The sequence below is a fragment of the Miniopterus natalensis genome, chromosome 13 (assembly GCF_054644295.1).
Source record: "Miniopterus natalensis isolate mMinNat1 chromosome 13, mMinNat1.hap1, whole genome shotgun sequence".
NCBI lineage: Eukaryota > Metazoa > Chordata > Mammalia > Chiroptera > Miniopteridae > Miniopterus > Miniopterus natalensis.
Window position 1 is genome coordinate 9,634,213 of NC_142093.1, and position 15,194 is coordinate 9,649,406.

Sequence of the window (15,194 nt, forward strand, 5' to 3'; positions counted from 1 at the left end):
GCCCTCTTTTTTCACAAAGCATATGTAGGTAATAAAGTTTCACAAACATACTCTGGGAATAAATACTATGCACTTATGTACTTATTGAATTAAAAAATAATAACATATTTGAAGTTTAGTCATTTTTTAAATAATGTGAGTTATTATATAACTCTTTGATTATCTATTTAAATGAGTTTATGTTTATTGGTCAGTCTCTCATATTCTACTGGCTTTTTTCAGTTCTATTCAGAGTCTCTCTCAGTGCTGTCCACATACTACCTGAATCAGAAGTCACCTGAATTTCTCATTGGAGAAACAAAACCTGTTAAACTAGAATCTCTTGAGGTGAGATAGTTTTAATGAGGGCCTCCAAATGATTCTTAGTAAACGAAAGTTTGAGGACCTCTGGCACATAATACAGTTTTAAGAATATGGGGCACATCATCCTAACTGCTGCACTAAACTACAGTACTTCTATAGGGTTTCAATCTTTACTTGGCTCTGTGACAGAAACCTTAGAAAAAATAGCACTACAAAAAGATCCTTCCCTCTAACGAAATCTAGAAATTTAAGTAAGGCAAATGAGCAAGATGTAAATATGTGCAAAATGATTGCTTCAGCACCATTTTATTAACTTCAAGCTCTGGGAAAGCTTTTACCTACAAAACTGACACTAAGAGTTTACCTTTAATAGGATAATCATAGGTTCAACCTTAACTTTTTCATCTTCAAAGCATTTTACTAGTTAATTATAATCTAACCCTTTGAGGAAAGGCGTTACCAGTTTCAGGCCAAAAAGTTTAAGAGAGATTATGCAATCTACCCACAGTCATTTAGCAATCTATGTCAGAGTCATTACAACCCATGAGTAAGAAAGGCATCTCAGACTAAGGGAATAATTTCATTTAACAAACGTTTATTGAGAGCCTACTGTGTACATAAGACATGGGGGCAATGGTAAAATAGATTAAGACCTACTAGAACTCAATACACAATCTATTGGGTTGACAATCACAATGATGATATATAGTGTACTATAGTAAGTACTATAAGAGATGTATACAGTTCTCTGAAAGCAAAAAATAAAAACGAGAACTGCTAGTAGAGATAAAGGAAAGACATCTGGATTCAAGGATGAGACAGTACTATAGTAACGCTACCGAATTATGCTACCGAATAACGTCAAATGCTACCGAAAGTAAAATAACAATGAAAAGATAAAGTCATCCAACCTAAGTGCCTTTTTTACCTGAACTCTAAAACAGTTAGATAATTTTTCCAATTTGCTAAGTGAAATAAGCCAGTCATAAAAACCTAAGAACCACATGATTTCACTCATATGTGGGATATAAAACTGAAACTCATGGGCACAAACAGCAGTGGGCTGGTTAACTAGCCAGAGGGAAGGGGGTGCGGGGTGGGGACTGAAGAGGGTCTTACTATATGGTGACTGGAGAAGATATGAATTTGGGTAGTAGGCACACAGAGCAACATACAGATCTTGTAACATAGAAGCACACATCTGAAACCTGTATGTTCATGTTAACTATTGTCACCCCAATAACTTTAACAAAGTGTCAAATAAATAAATAAAATGCTTCGCAGAAGAAAAAAAAAGAACTGGGTGGTGAGAAAGTACAGGTGATGTCTACAGAGTTACACTCCTAAGAAGTCTCAGAATTAAGAAGGAAAGACACAATAGTCTAAGGAGGGCACAAAGTCAAAGAAGTCAGGGAAAGATTTCCTTTTTTGAAAAGATAAGATGGCCTGGTTTCTTGTAAATAGAAGAAAAGTTATCACAAAAGAGATTAAAATAAAATGAAATTTTAAAGAGAAAGATAACTGATGCGGAAAAAAGTCGTCAAAGAAACAGGAAAAAGAGAATGAAGAACATTATCCCCCAGGTTAGATCAGAAAGTATATGGGTGCAATCAATGTTTTCCAATTCCCTTTATACAACAGCCTTTTTAAAAAATAAGTACTCCTGTTTTCTTGGGAAAGCTTAGAAGTACAGTCAATTTCTTTTTCTTTTATTTGTAAAACGAATGCACAGAGGCAGCAGTTACCATGACTGCAGAAAACAAAACTCTCACTGCTACTTATTTACTTAGAGCCAGTACTATTCTTCAAAGCCCCAAAACTCGAGGACACACAATGTCCTAAATTTTATTCAAATATCGCGGGAGCACTGGCTTACTAGTTTAATATTTCTAAACAATCATCATGAAAGAATATGGAAAGGGAAACAATACACAGAAATAAGCTGAGGCCTTGTAAAAAGATAAAAATAGTCCATTATAATTTAAAGTGCATTTTTCTTCCTGGTAATTTTTTTAATCTGAAAATATCACATAGTTAAAATGAGAGAGAGATAATGTGGGTACTGAAAAATGTTACAGACTTAAAAGTTGGATAGAACCAGTCTTATACTATAGCACTACCACTGCAATTCAAATATGTGCTTCCTAAGATTATAGAAACCAGGTGAGGTAGTATAAGTTATAAATATTATGCCTACAGCCTGACAATGGATACGGTCTTAAATAAGGATACTTGTTTGGCTTTGTAGGATTAATAGAACTTCATAAATATATTAATTACCTTTAGTGATTCATTCCTTCCACAAAGAAAATTTATTAAGCACCTATTATTGTATTAGATACTAAAGGCACTTGATAAGATAGACTCTGCCCTTCAAGGAAGTTAAAGCCTAATTCCTTAAATCAACCAGTAAAAGGTATAAAAATTAACAGTGCTCAGAGTATTGGGGAGTGGGGTGCATACTGATTTAGCCTGTTTATTGGACAAATTGGTAAAACCTATAAAAATTTAAAATACATGTCTCTGACCCAGTAATTCCACTTCACCTAAAACAGAAAGGTCATTTCCTGCTACATTACTTACAATAATAAAAACACGAGGTGCCCTGGACAGGTGGCTCACTTGGTTGGGGCATGGTCCCCTATGCCAAAAGCTCAAGGGTTGGATTCCCAGTTAAGGCACATTCCTAGGTTGTAGGTTCAGGAAGCAACCAATTGATGTTTCTCTCTCTCACACAAATCTATAAACATATCCTTGAGTGAGGATAAAAAAAGAAGAAAAAAAAGAGGACAGGCAAGCTTGTAACAACAGGGGACAGCTAAAGGAGCTGATGATACAATGATACAACAAAATATTAGAAAGCCATCAAGAAGAACCAGGTGCTTAAGAATGTATATGACATAAAGTTAACTTAGAAAATTTAAGTATCATAAGTAGTATATGGGGTATGATTCCATTACTGTCAAAAATATACACATATAAATAATCCATACATATGTGTACTATAGTCTGGAAAGATGTGCACCAGCTTTAACAGTGTTGATCCCTAGGAAGAACAAACTGGAGGAATTAAGGGAGCAGGGGAAGGTCCTTTATTTTTTTCTATGAACTTCCATGTTGTTTGAAATATTTATTTTATAATTTTAGAATAAAAATAAAATATTTTGCCACACAGTAAGACAGATAATCCCATTGGTACCTTTATTGTTACTGAAAAAAAACTCCAAAGAAAAAGGCAAAGTACTTATATCCATTTTAAAAATCAGATAATTTTAGATACTATAGGGTGGAAAGGGAGGTGGAATATTACAGGAACATGTTAAAAAGTATGTGGTTAGAGGGAATATAATTTTAAACATTTAAGAGTTAAAAAACAGAAGTTGAGGTCTTAAGAGCAATCAACAACAATAACAAAAAAGAGTATGTGGAACATTTATCAAAACTAGCCATAAACAGGGAGCAAATATAAATCAGAACAAATTATATGGAGTATGTTCTCTGAACACAGTGGTATTAAACTATAAGTAAATAACAAAAAGATAATTAGAAAATAAATACCCAACTGTTTAGAAAAGGATACTTCTGGATAACCAATGTATCAAAGGATAAAGCAAGAAGAAAATCAGAAACTATTTTAAAATAAAAAGTTAATTTATATATATCCCAGGAGAACTTGAACAACAACAACAACAAAAACTTGGTAGAACCTTAATATGGGACAAAATAGGAGATACAAGATTTATCTGAATAATCAATAAATTCATACTAAATTTTCCATTTCTTAATGTTTCCTATCATTTATATTTTTCTACTTCTAACAGAAAATATACATTTTCCTCAAGCACACAAAGAACATTTACCAAAGCTGACACTGTATTAGGTCACAAAGAAAGCATCAAATTCCACAAGAGAAATATATAATTTAAGAGACATGCCTTGCTCTTTGACAACTTATGAAGCTGTCAATTGTCTGCAAATTAATATAGGAATTCAAATACATTCCAATCAAAATTCTAGTTGGGCCCAGCCGGGTGTGGCTCAGCAGCTGAGCATCGACCTAGGATCCAGGAGATGGAAGTTCGATTCCCAGTCAGGGCACATGCTTGGATTTCGGGCTTCATCCCCAGTAGGGGGCGTGCAGGAGGAGGCCGATCAATGATGACTCTCTCATCATTGATGTTTCTATCTCTCTCTCCCTCTCCATTCCTCTCTCTGAAATCAATAAAGATATATTTTTTTTAAAAATTCTAGCTGGATCTTTCGAGGAACTCTATAATCTTAATTGGAAAGTACATTTAAAAAAGTAAAGATTCTTGAATATCTAGGTCAACTTTGAAAAATAAAGAGGAGGAACTTGCCTTTCAGGATATTAAGACATATCTCAAACCACAGTCATAGAAAGAGTATGGCACTGCCACAAAAACAAACAGACCAGCTAAAAAGAATAGAGAGATCAGAGGAGAACATATATGGAAATTTGGTGTATTATAAAGTGCCCCTACAAAGGATAGGTTGTTTAGTAGAATCAATAAAATAAATCAAAGACCTAAATCAAAAGGCTTAAAACTATATATGTGTACAGGGTCACAATGTAAACAGTATCCCTTGCTATGAAACAAAAAAGGTTAAAACTCACTGATCTATAATAAATAACACTCTTGGAAAATAAGAAAATAGAGCAAACCTAGTAGAAAATAAAAAAATGGAAAAGAAAATATTAAGCATTTCAGAAATGAAAAAGTTTAAAAAATACTAAGGACATAAAGAGTTGCTCATACGCATTAGTAATCAACGAAAAGCAATTAAAAACATAAAAAATTCCAAATACTGGCAGGGGTGTGAAGATATAGGAACCCATATACACTACTCCCAGAAGTGGAGATTAGAGCAGCAAACCTGAAGGTAATTTTTTTTTTTTTTAAGAAGCTTGCTTTTTTCAATGTTTTTACTGATTTTTAGAGAGAGAGAGAGAAACATCAACGACGAGAATCATGCACTGGCTGCCTCCTGCACACCCCCAGCTGGGGATCAAGCCCTCAACCCAGGAAAGTGCCCTGACTGGGAATCAAACGGAGACCACCTGGATCCTGGACCAAGGTTCAACCACGGAGCCATATCAGGCAGGGCAGTAATATTTATTTTAAGTACATGTATACTCTACTCCATTCCTGGGTATCTCAAACAACTTCCCAAACCAAGTCCCCAAGGGACACTGTATGAAGCTATTACTTGCAGCATATAACATAAGAGGAGTGCACTGCAAAAATCCAAGAGGTGCCATTCACATAGACTAGACTTTTGCAGCATGGCAGCCCTATTCCAGTGAACCAAAGATACTAAAATGCTTGCCTTCGAGGCACTTACATTTTAATGTTGTAGCTGCCTGATAAACATTTACTGATTGAGTACAAGAATAAAGGAAAAAGTAAGACTCACGACCAAAAGTTAGGCTTGATTACCTCCCAAGTGCCTGTCCGGCAAGTTTAGAGAACATATTTTATGAGTATCTGAAGCACTGGTGCTTCAGAGATCCTGATTAGGGTCCTAAAATACAGACACAAACTAATAATTCTAAACATGTTTAATTCACCACTATGTATCTTCATACACAAATATGCCATATAATGTTTTTTCAAGAGGTTTCAAGTATGAACATTTTTCTCAAGTGGAAAACACAAATCTACCCCAGAGATAAACAGATTCTCAGAGCATGAAAGAAAATGCACACACTGATAAATCAGGATCTCCACGCAGAGGGAACAACAGCAGCACAGCTCCACCTACTTGAGCTGGAGACCACAAGCCCCACGTGAGTCTCTTTATAGGTATTTTCCCCCCAAGCCATTTTTAAAATATTGGGAAGCAACAATATTGCCAAATGATCTCACAATATGCCTGCTCCTCTCCCTAAACCCACCCCTGAAATCAAGCAGCAAGCAATTACTGAAAATCGCTGTTCTGTATTTCATATCCCTACAGGCCACTGTTCTCACTCTCAGCCCCAATGCAATCCTAGACACAACTCCAGAAGGTCTAGTAAAAACCTGCCTATGCACAGTAAGCACAGTATTTCCTGCTATACAACAGCTGCCTTCTTCACTTTTTCAGGTATTTGTGGAAACCTGTGATTGAACAGCATCAAAGAGTAGTGATAAATACAGATGAGACCGTGACATACAAGTGGAAAAGGCAGAACTAGATTTTGATATTACCCCTACACTTGGCCTTCTACTGGGACTTTAACCAGAATTAGACTTAGATATTATCTACTTGGCCTTCTATTGGCCATTTAATCTCTTCAGCAACTCAGTTTCCTTAGCTGTAAAATAGGAGTACCATCACCTGCCTTATAGGATTGTTGCAGAGATTAAATGAAACAGCATTAAATACCTGGCACGAGATGCTAAATAAACCTTCGTTTACTCCTCTCCTTATTAGGCTACCACCAAATGGTCAGACACGCAAAACGCAACAAGTGAAGATTGTCAACATAAAAATAATTTAAGCCAGGCCACTGTGGCTCGGTGGCTGAGGGTCAACCCATCACCAGGACGTCACTGGTTCAATCCCCATTCAGAGAACATGCCCAGGTTTCCGGCTCCACTGCCCTGTTTCGGGCTTGATCCCCAGTAGGGGGTGTGTGCAGGAGGCAACCAATTTATCTCTCTCTCCCTCCCTCTCCCTTCCTCTCTCTCTAAAATTAATAAAAACATACCAAAAAAAAAAATCAAAGCGTTCCACCCAAAACATTCAGTGAGTAAAGGACTAGAATTACCTCTTATCTGCTGAGCACCTATATCATTCATTTGGCCCCAACCTTGAACTGATTTATCTTGTTAATAATTTTTCATATGTATATCACTGCATACTTACAGTCCTAAAGGTAGGAACTGTTTTATTTATTCTCTATTCTCAAAGTTCAATCATCATGATTTTCACAAAAGAGATGGGCTCCTTAATATGCTATTTCATTCATTTAACAGATATTTATTAAGCATTTGCCATGCCCTGGGAATACAGCAGTTGGGTGGAAATAAGACATAGTGTCTGCTCTCATGGACCTTACAGCCTACTCTAACAGAAGAATGGGGGGGAGGGGACTTTAACCAAAGGTATATATATCCTACCAGCAGATAAAAACTATAACAACAATCTAAAAATGAAGAGAAAAAAAGAATACCAAAATACTTAGTGTTCAAAAGCATCTGAAAGTTTGTAATCTTATAGCTATAGCATATACTCAAAGTATCTAAAAGATAATACAAATTACAGCCTATTAACTTTAATGTTATGTCTTTTCTATTGTTTGATATAAGCCACACACAATATTTAACTCTCTAAAAATCTCTAGAGTATAAATAAAGTCAACACATTTTATGTATGGTTTTCCCCCTAACTTTGTACTTCCACAGAACTTTTATCCAAAAAGCCTAAATGCTTTTTACTCAATGACTCATTTTTCATGAAAATCCTCCCCCAGCGAAGAGGCATTAGCAGAAATATAAAACATTCCTAGTACCAGACTCAAAACCCAAATATCAAGAAATCAACTCAATAATGCACACAAATGAAACTTCATTGTGTGTGTCCAAAAAGAAATGCCAAATATACAATTCAAAGTAATGCAGCACTTTTCTGAAGTGAATCCTTGAAGAGACAGGTTCACTCTCCATTCAGGTGCTGACACTGGTTGGGTTCATGAGTTCTCATAACAAGCTGTAACCCTACCACCTGTCTAGCTGGTTTCCAGAGGTTATTGGTTTATCTATGATTATGTATTTAGGAGACATGCAATCAAGGACATATCAAAGGATGGTTAAAAAGACTGCCAGAGAAAATGACTTAGGAATTAATATGCATTCACTTCTACAAGTGTTGTAAGTTTCATTCATGACCTTAAAAAAACTGCAAGTTTGTAAATTTTTGAACTCCTATGAACTCCACAGCTGCTACGGTTCAAAATCTTGAACACTGCTGACCACATTACTCAACATCACCTATATGGCGGTCCATGTGAACTTGATATAAGGGAAAATAAACATTATTACATTTCCCTCTCAGGCTTCCTTTCCATGTTTAACCCTCAACTTCGACCACTCTGCTTGTGTTACGTTGGCGAACGTGTGAGTGCTGGGAAAGAGTAAGCATAAGGTGAAAAGGATAAGTGTAGAATGACATTCAAGAAGGACCCACCTATTTTTAAATAAAATTAAAATGAAGCAATTTTACCTATAAAGTTACTCAAAATATTTTCATCCTTTCAACCAACATGTGGACTCCAAGGAGTCAAGGACCATCGCAAAAAGCACAGAAAGCTAGTGACAAAGCTGAAAGCACGAGCAAACAAACAAACACACGGATGAAAGAGTTTAAATACTTCTCAAAGACTGCTTTCCAGCTCCGTGAATACAGTATCAGTTTGTCTGCTGAGAGTGACTCTGAGGTGGAGCAAATAAATGCTAATTAGTGATGGTCAGATTAATTGATCTAAAAGTGGTCAAACTTTATACATGCTAAGCAAACAAACAAAAAAGCCAAGTCTATAGAAGTAATTACAACCAACTGCAAAACACAAGTCAACTGACATTTAAAGTGTGAGCACAAGAAAATCATTCCACTAGCCTACAGAATGTATCGCATGCTTACTTCCCCATCCTACACATACGTGGGGGGAAGGGCAAGTACATGCAGGAAAAGAACTACAGGCACAGCTCATGGTCCTATGGCTTGTTAGACCAAATGAAATGTCTCTAGACACAGGGGATAAAATAATCTAAAAAGAGTCAGAAGGGAAGGAGGAGGGGGAAAAATAAGCATCAAGCATAATGTGAAGAACATAACACAAAAGTAGAGAAAGGGGAACCTGCTCAGTCATAAATCTCATAAAGAATAATACATTTATTTCTTCCTACAAAAATAAGGGCCTCCTAAAGTAACAGCACGAGCAACCCCATTTCCCATCAAGTGAGTCTTGACAGGCACTAGCAAATGTCTAAGAGGCCCCAGACAGAGCGCCTTTAACACTACACCAGGGAGGGTGAACCAGGAGGAGCGCTCAACTCCTGTAACACAAAACCAGCTTGAGAGGAAGAGCTCACCAGACTCAAATCAATCCACTTCAGAAATACACAGCAAAGACATGGACAGCCGGCCTCATAAGCATATAATCCAAAGCACGAAAAACCAGAATTATAACTTATGCTCTTCTAAAAACTAGTCACAATGTAGGATCATTAAATCTCTTAAACTTCTCAGAGAAAGCCACTAGAGCGTTCCATCATCTGCTATAGCCAGAATACAAATCTTCTTAAAACTGAAAAACAAAGTTTCAAAGTAAATCTTCATTAGCTTGTTACTTATGGTCTTTTAAAACATTTTAAAAGGGTCCTTGACACAAAGTTTCATTAGCATCCTTCCAGAAAGAGCTTTACTATCTTTCATTCTTCTAGCAATTTAAAAGCTACCAAAGGTTCATTTCTACATTAGATTATTGATTCCCTGCCTTTTAACATCTCCATAACAGCTGCTTGACAAATTACCTCACCTCATTCCTCAGGGGGTAAGGACAGCATGATATCCATGAATTCAAAAGTGGGACCACAAACTGGTCCGTGACAGACGAGCTAATTGCGTCAGATGAGTTAGACACGGCTCTAATAGACTAGGCACTCATATAGCATTGTACAATTAAATGCTTACAGTCTAAATATTTTATTTGCCCTTTAGTGTAGAAGACAGACCTTTCTTAAATGTGCTTTCATTTTAAAATATATGTTAGCTTCAGAAAGTCAATAAGCTTGTACATGTTTGGAATAATTGCTACAGAAAGCCTAGTTTTTCAGAATAATTACTCTGAATAGTTTGCACAACTTTCAGATTTGGCTTTATTTCAGCCTAAGAGTTCCATATAAGCCCCCAAATAGTCTATGAAGACAATTTTGAAAGTATTTTCCAGATTTTTAGCAAAATAAAAGCCAAATGTATTTTCAAAGGTACAGTAAATATACTTCAAAATTGAACTGTAAAATACATCTGTTGTATTTACCTCAGTTAGTTCTGATTAGTGCCAGAGAGATACAGTTAGTGAGATACAGAGAAAGTTACCGGGATACAGAGAAAAAGCACAAACCATAATCTTGTAGAGTCCTGCAGAAAATAAAATACTGCTTTCCTCCCATTAGAATAACAAAATGTTAAAGGCGCATTTTGAAAGAATGACAATTTCCAGCCAAATTACCCTTGGTGGGTGAACCAGGCTCTTTCTGGACAAAAACAATCCTCTCTATTCTGAATCCAAGCAACCTCATACTACAAAACCAACTGCTCTAAAGAGATAAAACACATGGCCACCTTAAGAGTTTTACACTGTCTTAAAATTTCAATCACTGGAAAAACTAAATCGACGGCCTTCTTCGGATGTCACTTTCGCGACAGCGTGACAAGGACGGTGTCCGTTCACCTTTTGTAACTCCTGCCACAACGAGAATGTAGACATCCAAGGCGCCCTACAGCGTGCGGACGACTACCTGCCGCCTGGCCCCTCTGTGACCCGAAAGCTCCACGGGCTCCCGAGCTGCAACCTGGGGCAGCCGCCGGCCGAGCCTCCAGCTACTGTATCAAGTCTGATCTCTCCCGCCGGGCGAGGAGACGGCGCTGGTTTTGTTTCTAAAGTTGGTGTCAGAGCAGCTACAAACTTTCTTCAGCGTCCCTGCCTGGCTGCCAACTGGAGCTCTGCGTTCACTTCCTCACCAACTTGAACCACCCCCAAACAGTCTGAGAGTGAGCCGAAGTTAGGAGCCGGCGGGAGCCCACACACTCGCAACCGGGATCTGACACCGCAGAAAACTTTCACTTCTCTTCTCCGGACCTTCCCCCCGGGGACTCCGGCCCCTGCCTCTCGCTCCCCTCGAGTCCTCCTCTCAGGCGGGACAAGGACAAGGGGAGCGGACCGTCCTCAAGTCCCCGAAAGGGCCCCCCAAAGCCCTATGCCCTGGACTCGAGTGCGGTTCTTTACACAAAAGAGGCGGGCCGGCAAAGCTGTCGTGGCCCTCTCCAGCCGGGTGCCATCCTCCACCGCACCCGCAACACCGCTCCCCGGCCGCCCCGAGGTCTCCCCAGGAGGCTTCCTGCCCCAACCCCGCCAGACAAAGCCCGGGCGGCCCGGCCGGCACCCGCGAGCCCCCGGACTCGGGCCGCCGCGCTCTTACCCGGGCCTCGTCCGGAGCGACGCCGGCGCCACCGCTTCCCCCGGCCTTGGCGGCGGGGCAGCTGGCAGCGCGGGTCTTGGAGGAGCGGGTCCGAGAGGAGATGAAATGGCTGCTGCCTCCGGTCGCCCCAGGCTCCGCTCCGGCTCCAGGCCCGGGCCCAGGCGACTTGGACCCGAGAAGGCGCAGAGAGCTCTTCCGGGTGTTCACCATGGTCCGGCCAGGAGGACGGGGTCCACGCCGCGCCCGCCGCGCCCGGGACAGCTGTGGAAGGCGGCCCGCCGGCCGGGCAGTCAGGGCCGGTGGAGCCGCGCCGGGAGACGAGCCCACCGGGACGCTGCGGGGCGCGGACGAGGGCCGGCGACAGTAGGGCAGAGGACGGGAAGTCGACGTGAGAAGGCAAGCAGCGAGAGGCGGGAGCAGCGCTCCAGGCGACGGCTCAGACCCTCCGCCGGCTGCGCCCTCCTCAGCGGGAGCCGAGCGGAGCCGCCATGTCTGCCCCTTTCTCTCCTGTTCTCGCTCTTGAGCTCCGTGCGTCAGGGCTCCGGCGCCGCAGGGCCGACAGGACCGCTTCCGGCCGTGACCGCTGCGGGGCGCTGCAAGGCCAGCCAGCTCTTCCCTTGCCGGCTGCGCTCCCGCCCGCTCCCCCGCCCGCCAGTAGGCCCCGCCCAGCGGCGTGACGTCAGGCGCGGCGGCCGGGGGGAGGGACGCTCTGGGCTACGTCAACTCTATGGTTCCCAGGTCCCGTCGGCCGTCTGAGAAGGGGGATGGGACAGCACCCGAAAGCGCGCGGGGCGGGCTCTCGCTCCCGGCCAGGCCCGAGGACCCCGGCATCCCCGCCGTCGCCCCAGGTGGCATGCACGGAGCACGGGCGGGGGACGGAGGGGGACCTGATGACGAGGTCGCCGTGACCCGAGTTGGAACGTCTGAGACACCGAACTCGAGTAACACTTAAGGGCTGTGAGCGTGAGCGTGACAAGTGTGACAAAACAGATCTGCTCGGTGTCCGGCACACAGTCAGCTTCAGCAAGAACAAGTGCTGGAACCCTGCGTCTTTAAACAAAGCAAGGCAGGGTCCTTTTCTAGAGCCGCAGCCAGATGTGAGGCGGAGCCACCGGGAACGAATCCTCCTGCGCGGAGCCGCCTCGGTGCCGGCCGCCCGCGCCCCCGCCCGCGCCGGGAACACAGGAGGCGGAACGCAGAGGCGGTGAATTTGTGATTTCACTTTCAAAGAAAAAGATTAAGGCACACGATGACAATGGGGGGGGGAAGCTCTGAGAATTATGTTCATTTCAAAAACACCCTCTGTACGAGAGCGCGCGCGAGCCGCTTTTTGGGGGGCAGACGCTCTCCGTGTTCGCTGCACTAAGAGGCATCGAAGACTCGTGGAAAGTCCTGTAAAGATCGCCGCGCGGCGCCAGAATAGGAGCGTCCCGGTCTCCAAGCGCCTCGCGACCGGGGCACGGACACAGCTGTTCAGTGCGGGGAGCCCCGCGGGTCCCCGGGCACCGCCAATCCCTCGCACCGCTCTGCCTGCCACGCCCTCCGCTGGACACCTCCCCCCACTCACACTCGGCCTCCCGGGTGCGGAGGCCTCGCAATGGCACCACACCTGGGGCTGTGTGCATCGGTTAGCTACGGTCACAGTTGCATTTCCTGCAGAAAGAGTTTCATTTCCTGGCTGTAAGTGTTACAGGGGCGTCCTGAGGCTCCTGCAGACGAGCAGCCGGCGCCACCCACCCCGGCCAGCTCCCGCGTGCACCTGGTGCACCTGGTGCACCTGAGAGGGGGGGCCCAGCCCCCTCACGCTGTCGTTGTGGCCCCTGCTCCGTGACACCAGCTTGCCACCCATTCCTACACTGGGTCGTCCCCAGGCTCAGCTCTTTGCACCGTGTACCCGCTGAGCCCTCCCAAGACCGGCGGGTGTTCCTGCTCGCAGTTTGGGAGCGTGAGGGGGCGGGGTCACGGCTCCCTTTGCCTGGCCCTGAGGTCTTCATGAGGGGCTGTGATGAGCTTCTTTCGGACCCTCCCTCAGAACTCCTTAGTGGACAACTTTCTCTGCAGGGGTTCACTGAAGCAGGAGGTTTTTCTCTGGGGAACCTGTTGCAGTGTTGACTGCACTGTCCTAGTCTCCCAAAATCTGCCCTGTTTTTTAATTTATTTTTATTTTTGTAATCCTCATCCAAAGATATGTTTTTATTGATTTTAGAGAGAGAAAGGGAGAGAGAGAGAGACATCGATGTGAGAGAGAAACAGGTTGGTTGCCTCCCATATGTACTGGCAACCTGGGTATGTGCCCTGACCGGGAATCGAACCCACAACCTTTCCGTGTTTGGGACAATGCTCCAACCAACTGAACCACGCTGGCCAGGGCTGGTTTTTAATTCTTTATCTTTGTGAAAGCAGTTCTGGCATTTGGAAGAGTTCAAATGCCCATCTTCTGCAGTTACCAAGGAAGAGAGATTATTCTGAAGTTGCCCTTTGAAAAATATTTTCTGTGACTTTATCTCTATAAATGCCTTTTTAAAAGTACCCTGAAAAGGTGTACGGTATGCAAGTGAGCATACAAAGGCTTTGTGTGCTTTCCCCCCTTGTTTTGCTTCTGTGTGTGTTTTTGTAGTCCTAACTTGAGAAAGCCAGGTTATGAGCTGGGTTACTGTACCCTATACCATTTATTAACAACAAATAGTTACTCTCAGGAAATAGGGTGGGGTTTTTTTAAAAAACAGCAACATAGTTCTGGTGCTCAAAGAGCTCACAGACACAGGGGGACTAAAGGAGACAGGCAAGGGGACCAGTGAGCTGCAGCATGGTGTTTTAAGAAAGAATGAGGTAAAGACCTCTAGTTCAAGCAGGGATGTTATGGAAAGCCTCTGAGGCGTAATGACTCCTGAGAGGTGTCTTCAACCACAAAATAGAGAAAGGAAACATGGACAAAAGAAAGGAAGGCTTGAAAAAGATATGGAAGCCTTGCCTGTTTTCCACAATACGACCTGCCTTGCATTCTCCCACCTTCTTATAGTCTTCCTTCAATTCCCTCCTTAAGTTAAAATGCCTAAAAGATGCCGCAACCTTGAAAAATATTTTCTGCAGAGCATTTGAGATCTTGCTTTCAGAAATTGTCAGGTTAGCTCAAGTCAACTCTTAGGAAAATTCTCTACAGGTTTGGACATTTTTTTTTTTAACATTGACGGCATGATCTTATATGTACACAATACTACAGAATTATTTTATTTTTATATTTTTATTGATTTTTAGAGAAAGAGAACGGGAGAGGGACAGAGAAAGAGAAACATCGATGTGCAGTGGAACATTGATTGGCTACCTGCTGCATGCCCCTGACCACAACCCAGGCCTGGGCCCCAACTGGGAATGGAACCAGCAACCTTTCTGTGCACCAGATGATGCCCAACCAACTGTGCCACACCCGCCAGGCCCAGAGTCTATTTTAAAACATGCAACTATTAGAGCTAATAAGTAAATTCAGCAAAGATGCTGGATATAAGAACAAAAGTCAGTGGTATTTCTACATGCTAATGATGAAAAAATCTAAAAGGAAATTAAGAAAGCAATTCCTGTTACAACAGCATCAAAAAGAATAAAATGCTTAGATCAAGGAGGTACAAGACTTGTGCACTGACAACTAAAAAATACTGCTGAAAGGAATTAAGGCCTAAGTAAATGGAA

At 42.4% G+C, this 15,194-nt stretch overlaps 1 protein-coding gene across 4 annotated transcripts in view; it reads right to left on the minus strand.

The window, feature by feature from the left end:
• The window catches only part of ATAD2B (ATPase family AAA domain containing 2B), a 101,152-nt gene extending 89,146 nt beyond the window's left edge, over positions 1-12,006 (minus strand). For all 4 annotated transcript variants that reach the window (XM_087823388.1, XM_087823387.1, XM_087823386.1 and 1 more), the window contains exon 1: positions 11,511-12,006. In XM_087823388.1, the coding sequence (XP_087679514.1) occupies positions 11,511-11,720 (210 nt within the window). In that variant the 5' untranslated portion in view covers positions 11,721-12,006. The remainder of the gene's footprint in view (positions 1-11,510) is intronic.
• Positions 12,007-15,194: the final 3,188 nt, after the last annotated feature.